At 46.6% G+C, this 8,519-nt stretch overlaps 1 protein-coding gene across 2 annotated transcripts in view; it reads left to right on the plus strand.

Moving 5' to 3' along the window:
• Ncc69 (sodium chloride cotransporter 69) overlaps positions 1 to 8,519 on the plus strand; it is a 133,989-nt gene extending 125,470 nt beyond the window's left edge. Inside the window, exons 22-24 of one of the 2 annotated variants that reach the window (XR_013313337.1) lie at positions 2,854 to 2,921; positions 4,855 to 6,756; positions 6,970 to 8,519. Coding sequence is in view for 1 of the 2 variants with exons in the window: in XM_077658205.1 (XP_077514331.1) it covers positions 2,854 to 2,921; positions 4,855 to 4,990 (204 nt within the window). In the remaining variant the exon portion in view is untranslated. Of the gene's footprint in view, positions 1 to 2,853; positions 2,922 to 4,854 lie in introns of both variants that reach the window. The other variant, XM_077658205.1, reaches the window with a different exon arrangement.

An 8,519-nucleotide genomic window follows, 5' to 3' on the forward strand; every position in this document is an offset into this window, starting at 1 on the left:
TTGTCACGCCGCCCGTTGTTCTTCTCCGGCGTGGGCTGGGAGCAGATAGACGCAGGAAATATTACGACATGGCGTATCGTTGCTGTGTGACGTGGCAAGCAATGAAACGTAGCGTGGGCAAAAAATCGGCTGGCGGTTTAGCATTGCTAATCACGAAATATTGTGCGAAAGCATAGATTTTTCAGGCGGACACCACCGCCACGTACTCGAAAGCGCGATTGAGGTGTCCACTGACCCAGGGGGCCAGCTATGCGCGTTAACAACTTTTTTCATCAATGCCAATTTGCTCAATGTGCGCGGGTGTCCTATGCTCCAGTGCCGCGTTTCTGCAGCATTGTTGTCAACGCGAACGCGTGACTGCTCTTGTGCTGTGTTTCTGCCACAACGTTGTCCACGCCAGCGCATGCAGCGCACACTTCTCTGTCACTACCGCTACATAGCTCAAAGCGCGAGCATTAGTTTGATAGCAATATTAGATCATGAAGATGGACGATGTGCGATGCACAGCGCGAGAGTACTTATGATAATAATAATAATTGGTTTTTGGGGAAAGGAAATGGCGTAGTATCTGTCTCATATATCGTTGGACACCTGAATCGCGCCGTAAGGGAAGGGATAAGGGAGGGAGTGAAAGAAGAAAGGAAGGAATGGGTGCCGTAGTGGAGGGCTCCAGAATAATTTCGACCACCTGGGGATCTTTAACGTGCACTGACATCGCACAGCACACGGGCGCCTTAGCGTTTTTCCTCCATAAAAACGCAGCCGCCGCGGTCGGGTTCGAACCCGGGAACTCCGGATCAGTAGTCGAGAGTACTTATGCAAATGTGGGTTCGCTGCGACAAACCTTTGTGTATCACGTGGGCTAGTTGAAACCATATATCATTTTCTCCTCTCTTGCCGGCGGTTCGCAGTTCAGAGAAAACAGTATTTGGAGGTCTCTCTTTCGAGGTTAGGGCTCCCTCTGTCTCTTCCAGTTAATCTTTCGTTCGGTGCGAGCGCAAAGGGATTTCCGTTAAGCAGTGTCTGCGGCTACCTTCATGATTACATAAGTGCAACTGATCGATTACCTTGTTAGCTGTATACAAAATTTTGTCGCATGTCCAAAAATGCTCGATTCTATTCCTGGTAATTCATATTTCTTTAATTCATTTGACTGTTCCAATTTTTATATTGATTTAGTCTTCTCACGCCTATTTTTCCCCGCGCAAATACCTCATTGGGATTATCCACTGAACCTTGGCCAATCCCCCTGCGTGGGTATGTGCCATGCCTACTAAGGAGAAGAAGAAGAAGTGTGTAGCAGTTCAACACGAGGCGTGATGGGCTGCGGCGATAGCATAGCGCCCTCGTGCAGTGGCCAGCGAAGCTGATCTGTTCGCGCCGCCGCGGGTTCGTATCCCAGTAGCGGCAATATTTATCTATTTGCGGTTTGCCCGAGGCCACCCTCAAGGTCAAGCACCACACAACCGGTGAGCCGGCTTGACCACGTGAAGTAGTGCTTTCGCACTTAAACGAAACCTGCCATGGACACAGAACGCGTGCAAAAGGAGTCGAAGGGAGGAGGGGAGGGGGTTAGGAGCTTTGTTGAGCTTAGATTGTTGGCACTTGTGAGCCAGGTAACCCGCAACGTAGCGTGCGCATTGGCGTGTGTGGTAGCTCTCTCATGTGTCCTTTTGTTCTCGTTTTATGGTACGCAACAAAATGCCAACGAGCTCGATCTTACACTATCGCCCTTAAAAGCTATTGTTGATCTAAGAGTGCCTTTTTTTGTCGAGACGAAATTGCTGGAACACGGTCTGCAGGAAATGCGTATTAACGCAGTGGCGTCATTACGAGCTTGTTGTGATTCATACTGCAGCAACAGCGTACACGAAGGCAAATACCAGAGGACAGGATACCAGAAACGCTCATGGTGACATCTTCCCTGGTCTTCGTTTTTGTGCGCCATTTATACAGTATTCACTGAAGGCGCGAAAACTTATGGGCTACCATTGTTCTATTTTTCAAGCCCTAATGAGTTTTTGGACCTAATGAGAACTCTGTTTCTAAAATCACTGCGATGAATGGTGTCACTGACGTCACGCGACCACAGTGTCTGGATGCACAATGCGTTACCGCGCGACGTGGTGTAATAGTCTAGAGTTTTTGTATATGTCACTAATGACGGGTTGATTTGGTCCCTGAACAAATTCGAGTTCTGTTTTTTCACTTGCCTTTCCCCTCCCCCTGTTTTTATTTTTAGAGGAGAGTGTTTTCATATATAAAATATCCGATCGCGTAATGAGCCTCGTGTAGGAGGCTCATAAGGAAAACGAGGACGATGTTGAGGACTTCCGAGCTTACGCATGTATTGTTCTCCTCCTGGTTTAGATTATCAATAAGGTTGCTGAATTTTTTTCGGCGTGCTGCTAAAACAACTCTGTGTGCTAGGAGGCATGACATGGTGGAGAGTTAATTTCGACTACCTGGGTGTCATCGTCACTGCACACGGAAATCTCACAACACGGTAATTTTTTCTTTGCGTTTCGCCTCGATCGGTCATGCGGCCGCCACGCCTGTGATCGAACCCGCTCAGCTGCCGAGTGCCACAGATACTCATGCTCAGTCACCGCGGTAGAGCTAGGGATGATTTGGCAGTGAGCTGCCCTTTGCTTGCTGCACTGCGGAGAAAGCGATTTCTCGCTTATTTTCCCCTTTTGCTTAGTCGGACGAAGGTCCCCAGAAATTGCTTTAGTGTCGACATCGGCTCAGGTGGGAACTGCTACTTCCTTTGCGGAGGGCGAAATTGCTTGTTTTGGAACGTGTCCCGGTAAAGGTGGCCTCTGATTCAGTAATACCACTTCTTTGTTCCAGACGTACCGGCACCTGCGTCTCCGTGAACTGCTGCAGAAACATTCCAAGAATGCCACTCTGGTCGCAATGTAAGTAACGCCACTGTTTCATCTAACATGTACAAAATACCTGTTTATATGGACAAAGCCTTGCGCTTCTCGTATCTCACGAGACTGCTTTCATGCTGTTATAAACATATGCGTTGCTTACGCGTACCACTCAGGCTGCCGTCCTTGTTCTATTCGGGACGTGTGTGCATCAGATGTGGCAGGTTAGAGGCATGCCGTTCCTCAGCTCACAATTTTGTATTCCTCTAACTCATTAACATTTTAAGCTCTGGTCTCAAAAGGTAGATAGATAGAGAAAAGACAAGGAAGGCGGGGAACTCAGCTGGAAGAAAGTTCCGGTTGAACACACTGCACAGGGAAGAAAGGAAGACGAAATAAGTGAGGCAGGAGGGAAGGGAGGAATAATAATAATAATAATTGGTTTTCGGGGAAAGGAAATGGCGCAGTATCTGTCTCATATATCGTTGGACACCTGAACTGCGCCGTAAGGGAAGGGATAAACGAGGGAGTGCAAGAAGAAAGGAAGAAAGAGGTGCCGTAGTGGAGGGCTCCGGAATAATTTCGACCACCTGGGGATCTTCAACGTGCACTGACATCGCACAGCACACGGGCGCCTTAGCGTTTTTCCTCCATAAAAACGCAGCCGCCGCGGTCGGGTTCGAACCCGGGAACTCCGGATCAATAGTCGAGCGCCCTAACCACTGAGCCACCGCGGCGGGGCGAAGGGAGGAAGGTGAAACTTAAAAGGCGTGTGCGAGGAGCGTGCAGCACTGTCCCTACCTGTCGCCTGAGCGCGCCGCCCTCAGGAAGCGAAGCTGACGACCGCCGCGGCCATCGTCTAAGGAGTTAACCGAGAAGACCCAAATAAAATGCATTCAACGGTCTCATCAATTCCACAGGCCTTGCTGGCAGGGTTACCGGCCCCGGCGATCACAAATGAATGATGGTTTGTAAATGCCGATTCGCAGACAAAGGAACGAGTTTTCTTTTGTCGCAATAAGTCAGGGGGAAGGCGTAGCTGAAGCTATGGTATTTGCTAATCCTGTAAGGTGCGTGACATTGTACAGGATGCAATGAAGCAGAAACACGAAATCGCCATGAAGCCGGAATCGGGAACGAAGAAAAAAATAAGCACGGCAGCTCTGCTGGTTTTCGGTCTGAATCATGGCGGTATTCAAGTGGCACCTCCGTGAATTGCCTGCGGCAGACGTGTAGATTTTCATTTATTGACACTTCACTGTGCACCAACACGCTTTCTCATGAACAGCCTAGCCTTTCTGGTGGTCCCAATGTTGCTCTTGGGTGAAGATCCGCTTGTTGACTTGTCACGTATATTTAAGTTTTTAAAAAAGAGCTTATGTAAGCAAACTATGGGCTTGATAAATGATAGTCAGTTTATTACAACACACACTTTTTAACCACACCTCAGCCACTTTGTCATTCTTGAGAAGAAGGCTGAGGTCTTTATAGGGTTTGTTGGCAGCCTCGAGATCCTTGCTCAGCCAAGGATGGCCGCTGAGGTTACCCGACCATCCTTAAAGCTTTTAACATTAGCCATTTCTAAAATTCTTGGCCTCAGTCACCTCTAAGTAATACGAACTAACTTTCTAGGCCCTTTACACCACAGGTGTCTTTCTTTTTCAGTTTCTTGGTAAAATTTTGCAGGAAACAAGTTTTTCTATAATTTGGGCTCGGCGCATGATAGCCCTAGATGCATATGCGCCACTAAACCCAACTCAACACAACATTTTTGGTTGTCACTGAAAGAAGCACGAACAAGACAACGACAAAAAAAAAAGAATGAGACGACATTCGCCATAGTGAAGGCGTTACTAAATTTCATCGCCCTCCCGTTTTTTAACGTTTCCGGCTTGTCAATCGCCGGTTGTGCTTGAGGTTCTCGAGAGGTGACGTTCTATGCCTCACGTCACTGTTGTGCCTCGTCTTCCTCCAGGACCCTGCCCATGCCTCGCAAGAGCACCTGCTCGGCCTCTATGTACATGGCGTGGCTGGAGACCCTGACCAGGGACCTGCCTCCGTTCCTTCTCATCCGGGGCAACCAGACCAGCGTCCTCACCTTCTACTCCTAGTGGCTCAGCGCATCTCCGGTGTCTTCGCCGCGGACGCATACGTGGCGCGCACTGCAGGCCTCCTCCCTCCAAGCGACGTGGCCGGGTGTGCGTCGTTCTTCGGAGGAGACCAATCCGGCGGCGTGTTTCCACGAAGTCTCGCTGCTTGGTTCACTGGGTCCTCCTGTGCGTGTGTGCGCGTGCGTGTTGTTTTCTAACCGGCACTGTTGCATCGAAGTGTAGTCTACGTGAAACTTTTGTTGGGGCGGTTCACTAGTTATATGACTCCGGCCGGACAGCCGTGCCAAGCTGAATAGACTCGTGTCACTCCCGTTCTGGTCGCTGCCGCCGCCGCCGCCGCTGGCGGTGGTGCACCTCGAAGACGGCGGTGCTTTGTTGTCCGCCTAGTACATTGCATTAGGTAGCGTTGTTGCGCATGTATCTTTCTTTTTTCCCTCATTTTCGCCCAGTTCTTTATATCTCATGAATCTTCCACTATAACTTTTTTTTCATGGACGACTTGCACATAGTGATAGGTCGTACTTGTTGGAACTGTGAGTGAGAGAACGCGAACGTCTTCCTCTAGCGCATTCATACGGGCGCACCTGTTGTCCGCCTATGTACAAAAGTTCGGGGCGGTTTGTGCCTCCCTGTAGTGGGGTTATGTCCTTTGATAATGTCCACTGCTGTAACTCTTTCCTGGTGTCTAGTATTTTCATTAATAACCCATGCATCAAGAAAATAACCGTACCGGCGAGTTAGCTCCTGTGACAACGATCGCCAGGCCGTATATTGCATAGCAACAAAGAGGTTCAGTATCGTAGGATACCGAGTGTATACCTTTTCCTGTTCCATTGCCTGAGCCTCATAGTGGAACATCTGGCGCTGTGTGCTGTATTGTTGTGGTGTGTTTGAAACTACTTTACGCCTCTCGTTGCTTTTATAATATAATAATAATCCGCGATTGTGACCACATTTCTTTGTGTGCAAAACATGTATGTGAGATCTGAGTGTGCAATCATAAGTCATCGTGTTCTGTGCCTTATCGAAGACTTAATGCGGATGAAAATACGTTTAGGTAAAAACACTATTCCGCAGTACTCAGATAGGTGTTTTAGTTTGCTTTGTTAATCGTGCTAGCCGGCAGGTGTCACCTCTTGCTGCGCTACACATCAGAATTGGTTTATATTACTTGTTAACTGTACTGAGCTGACATACTGAAGAAAATGTTTGCATTTATGTTCACGAACAGAGCCAGCCGGCAGAAAAACTGGTTTACCTCCAGTGGTTTGCAGTTTAGAGACTTAAGCTTGCTGTAAAAGTCAGGTTTATCGCTTGGGATTGTAATTTTACATTTCCAATACAGGAATCAGAAGCGCTTGTAGATGTAGCATATTTGGTCTGTGTGTGTGAACTTGCCGTAACGTGAAACCAATTTCACCTTGTCTGCTTACCGTGGAACGGCTTTTGAGAAGTTTTCCTTTTGTTAAGCGTAGGTTGCATTCGAGTCAGCGGTTACAACAGAAAGCAACTCAGCTTCCCGACGCAGCTGTATTCCTGTTAGAAATACCATCAAGGTATTACCCGAAGCGGGTATAGGAGTCGGAAATGCGAACATATAACCTTAGAACGAACAAAATTTGCCTACACATGAAATGCGTCATCACAATGCGGCAGACTAGGATTAGGAAAAGAAACACCAGTTTCCAAAGCCTTTCCTGCAGATAAGTCATTGCCACGGTCTTTGATGTAACCCGCGTGAGAAGAATCTACTACGCTTTGGCATAGTCCCAGGACGATGCATTGACTATGCTCTTCTGTTCTGCTCTTATCAATGGATGCTGATGCAGCTGCAAAGGCAAATCATTTCGCTGCACTGTTTGCTCGTGTCTTAGATGTTACCGAAGTTAGGTTACGAAAAGAAATAATGGCTTCCAAAGCCTTTCCTGCAGATTTGCCATTGCCGCAGCCTTAGATGTATCTACAACGCTTTGGCATAGTCCCAGGACGGTGAATTGCCTATGCTCTTCTGTTTTGCTCTCATAGTGGGTGCCGATGCAGCTGCATAGGCAAATCATTTCGGTGCACTTTTCTCTCATGTCTTAGATGTTGCTGTATACTCCGCTTGACAGAGCCGTGTTCAAGAATGAAAAATTGTGTGTTCCAGTCGATGCATTTATGAAAAGGGTTGGCCGAGCGTTGTCTTTTAGCCCGAGTCCGACTCGATAACACGAGGCATTTACAATTATTTTGCTCCACTGTGCTTGTGTGAACCACGAAGTGTTGCCTTTTGTGTGCGCATGTGTACTTTTTTCTTTTTAAATTTTACTATACCGTTGTTGGCTCTCCAATGCATTGCTTCCGGTGCTCTCAGTTTTTCAAGCGGATGGACACGACACTCGTTCGCTGTTGTCAGTGCGGGATTGAGAGCAGGCGCTTGGCAGTGCTCTTTTGTTTTATTTTTAATAATAGATAACAAATTTTGCATTCTCAGACGCATAGCCACTAGCATTCACTGCTTCTCACTATATCTGCAAGAACAGTACTGAAATTTCAGCTAGATTTAAAATTGCTTGCATCATGCTGAAAGCCTTAGCCCTTTTAGGGATTGCTATGAGTCTGATATCTTAATGTCTTTAGTCAACTTCATAGACGTCAAGCATTCTTTCTCATTGAATTATTTTGTTATTGTTCTCGTTAGCATTACCCCACTAGCTACACAAGTCGAAGGAGTAATGCTTTTGTGTCAAATAAAAAAAAAATGTCACTAGGGTTCACTGTCTTCCATGTAAGAAATGACCACCTGTGAGCGTGGTGTGCAGAGAGTCGTCTCTTGTTGTGAATCCGCAGGTCTCAGAGCTGTCTCTCACGAGTACTTACTATCCTTTGACCTTCCTTTTGATTATTTAATGCTAGTAAATAAATTAAATCTCCAAGAAATATTGTCATTGGCCTTGCAATTGTGTTTTTACATAGGCCACTAAGCAAGTTCGGATGAAATTTCACGTTTTCTAACATTGCTGTGCTAGTGAGTTAAAGCAAAGTTTCTAATGGCAATAACAATAGAATGTCGAGACAGTTCATCTCTTTTTTTGTATCTTTTTCCTCGTCTATCTTCGCACATTTCGTCACTTCTGTTGGTTACACAGGCCACGTCTTCGTTTTTAATAGAGGTGCCTATTTTTGTACGACAATGTAAATAGAAAAAAAATGGGGTCCGTTTGTGACTACTTCCACGCGAAGCAGTATTTTAGTGTACATAGTGTTTTCCTGTGCCGTTATTTTCATATTTGGTTTGCTGACTATATTGGCAAACTATGCGGTATTGTCCTTAACTTCTGTATTGATGTCGAACTTGATTTTTGTAGCCCGAGTGCATGAATTTCGTCGTGTCAAAAACAAAGTGCCTTTCAAGAGAGAGATCGTCTTCATGTTGACACCCTCTGTAGAAAAATTTAATTCGTCGATTTACATCATTCAATTTCCACGCATAGCAATTTTCCCCAGATGTTTTTTGGGTCTCAATAAATGAGAGGATGTGGTTGCTATA

This window comes from Amblyomma americanum, chromosome 3 (genome assembly GCF_052857255.1).
Source record: "Amblyomma americanum isolate KBUSLIRL-KWMA chromosome 3, ASM5285725v1, whole genome shotgun sequence".
Lineage (NCBI taxonomy): Eukaryota > Metazoa > Arthropoda > Arachnida > Ixodida > Ixodidae > Amblyomma > Amblyomma americanum.